The sequence below is a fragment of the Octopus bimaculoides genome, chromosome 7 (assembly GCF_001194135.2).
Source record: "Octopus bimaculoides isolate UCB-OBI-ISO-001 chromosome 7, ASM119413v2, whole genome shotgun sequence".
Classification (NCBI taxonomy): Eukaryota; Metazoa; Mollusca; class Cephalopoda; order Octopoda; family Octopodidae; genus Octopus; species Octopus bimaculoides.
The window spans coordinates 62,736,610-62,739,762 of NC_068987.1; the positions used below are offsets into that span (position 1 = coordinate 62,736,610).

At 33.1% G+C, this 3,153-nt stretch overlaps 1 protein-coding gene across 2 annotated transcripts in view; it reads right to left on the reverse strand.

The window, feature by feature from the left end:
* Positions 1-75: 75 nt before the first annotated feature.
* LOC106879188 (zinc finger protein 239) overlaps positions 76-3,153 on the reverse strand; it is an 8,340-nt gene continuing 5,262 nt past the window's right edge. For both annotated transcript variants that reach the window (XM_014928641.2, XM_052969719.1), the window contains exon 2: positions 76-2,623. In XM_014928641.2, the coding sequence (XP_014784127.1) occupies positions 915-1,943 (1,029 nt within the window). In that variant the 5' untranslated portion in view covers positions 1,944-2,623 and the 3' untranslated portion in view covers positions 76-914. The remainder of the gene's footprint in view (positions 2,624-3,153) is intronic.

Genomic DNA, 3,153 nt, shown 5'->3' on the forward strand with positions numbered 1-3,153 from the left:
GCATTCTCTAGTACAGTTATTATATAAGTTCACTCACTTAAGAAAACCACATTTTACAAAAGACAACAACAACACTGATATTTCCATAGATTTTTTTTGTCATGGATATTTTTCACAGGACTTTGGCAATACTATGTATTTTTATTTACAATGATGAGTATAAGTTTACGTTTAATTTAACCACCATACTAGGAAATTATACAGTAACTAAAATTTACACATGGTTCACATATATTTTACTGGGGTATAGGGCATGATAAAATGCACCCAGTACATGCTGAAAAGGGATTAGTGATAGCAAAAACGTCACCAGCATTTTTTTTTTTTTTTTGCATTTTTTCCAAGGCAATGTTCTACTGTCAGATGCCTTTCCTGATGCCAACCCTTATTTGTTCCAAGTTTTATTACACTGGTTTTCACACACTGAACTGCTGATGTACAGGATATATTTGTGAAACATAAAGAAATGTCACCATTACCTAAGCATTCACAGTGAGAAGACATGCAGAGATGATGTACACAACCATAAAATTGATAATTTTCTGTTATATTAGACAACAAAGGATTATGACAAGTAGCAAGAGATTGTGCCGACCAAGCCAACTTATGCAAGCATGGAAAACCGAATGTAAGCAAATAATGAGGGTATCAATGTCTTCCACATAACTCCTATCATGGTAGGAATATTTTCCTGCTCTGACAAAATAATCAAGGATAATATAACAACACATCATGGCATGTATAGTGAACAAATTGAGGTACTGTAGCATGGGAACTCAATTGTTTATTTCCAGCCAATGTTTCTCTCCACATATATTACTGGTATCATATATTACTGTATGGTAGCTTAGAGAACAATTTCTAATATATTATTAAATATAATTTACAGATAAAATTTAAGCACATACATCACATTAGTATGATTTCTGTCCTGAATGTATTTGTTTATGGCGAAATAAATTGCTCCTTTCAGAAAATGTTTTATCACAGATATCGCAGTGATATGGTTTTTCTCCAGTGTGAATACGTTTATGGCGAAATAAATTGCTTCTTTCAGAAAATTTTTTACTACAAATATCACAGTGGTATGGTTTCTCTCCAGTGTGAATGTGTTTGTGGCGAAGTAAATTCCTTTTGTGAGAAAATGTTTTATCACAAATATCACAATGATATAATTTAAAACCTGTGTGAATTTGTTTATGGCAAAACATAGTGTTAAAATTAGAGAATGTTTTACCACAGATATCACAGTAACATTGGTTCTCACCTGAGTGAATATATTTGTGATTTGATAAATATTTGGAGACAGAGAATGATTTACCACAGATATCACACTGATATGGTTTTTCTCCAGTGTGAAGACGTTTATGGCTAGATAAACTACTACTTTCAGTGAAAGCTTTTCCACAGACAACGCAACAGTATGGCTTCTCCCCTGTGTGAATACGGATATGGTTAGACAAATGACCGCTTTGTGAAAATGATTTACCACATACATCACAATGGTGGGGCTTCTCACCTGTGTGAATACGTATATGGATGGATAAGTTTCTAGATTCAGAAAATGCTTTACCACAAATATTACAGTGGTGTGGTTTCACACCTGTGTGAATGCGTTTATGTCGAGAAAACGCACTACTTACAGCGAACGTTTTACCACAGATAGTACAGTGATAGGGCCTCTCTCCTGTGTGAATACGTACATGCATAGATAAAAGACTACTATGAGAAAATGTTTTACTGCAAATTTCACAATGGTAAAGGTTTGCACCTCTGTGAATTAATTTATGTTGGATTAACTGACTTTTGTTTTTGAATGTCTTCTTACATAAGTCACAGGAATATGATTTCTTTGGTTTTTCTTCCTTAGTTTCAGGAGAAACATCAATATTTTCAAGTTGTGTTTTATCATAGGCCTCGCTTTCACACACTTTCTTCTCCATAATAAAAGTCTTGTTAATTAGACACTGCAGAATTTTTTTTTTTTTTTTTTTTTCGCGTTGTAATTTACAACAAAGAAATATTTCTTTTACTCTTCAGCCTTCAGAGTACTTTGTCAAATGTAATGCTTATTCCCATTGCTTTGAATTAACCATGCTTTATCTGGTAGCTTTGAGGTTTTGGTGACGTGATTGCATATTGTTGGATAGGTGTGAGAAACCAGATCTGGCCTGTTTGAAAATAAAACAAGTGGAAAATTTGGGCTGGATATGGTTAAAGGGTTAAAGATTATATTTTCCAGAACAATGCGCCTTGTCAAAGTATGAATTTATCTTCTCAGAGACTATTCTTCTGACTAAAGATAAAAATGTATCAATATATAAAGTATATGTAATTTTGCTCCAGTCTTAACGTACACTCAGATATGAGAGACATTATACACAGGTCTGTTAAATTATCATGGAAGATTTTCTCAGTTTAATCTGGGCTCAGAACCATCAGGTAGTATATTGCCAATTAAATCATTGCAGTTAAAAACCACTTGAGAAGAAATATTTCACATTAATTTAAGTTTGCAGACACAAAACCAAATGACAAGGTTATTTTTCAGTCTTTGAAATCTGACAAATTTTTTTGGCTCCATATTGGGTGTGAAATTCTCAAGTCAATGTTTTTAGACAACCTGAAATAGATAAATAGTATATGATATAAAAGACAAATTACATGTTACTTCAGAGGTTATTAGAAAAAGGAAAAATACTAAGAGTTAAAGTAAAAGGGAATAAAATAGATTGTATGATACATGTGTACAAAATGCAATACTGCATGGTAGTGGAATATACCCCTTGAATGCAGAAGATTTGCAATGGTTACAAAAAAATGAAGCAAGTATGCTCTGATGCAATATGTAATATTAATATGCGCAAATGTGTTGGGGGACAAGGTGGATATAAAAGGAACTGGATGTAGTATGCAAGAGAGAAGACTGCACTTGTTCATATTTCTATTCAATCTCTTTACTAGCAATTATCATGTAGCTCTCTCTCTCTCTCTCTCTCTCTCTCTCTCTCTCTTTCTAATTACTCTCTTAACACCCAATTTGCACCAACCCCTCTGACACACACAATTTCTGTAATTTTTCAAGTGTGGCTTTCTTCCAAAATTTCTTTTCTCAGCTTAATGTTTTAAACAGCTGAAATTAAGATTCTTAAA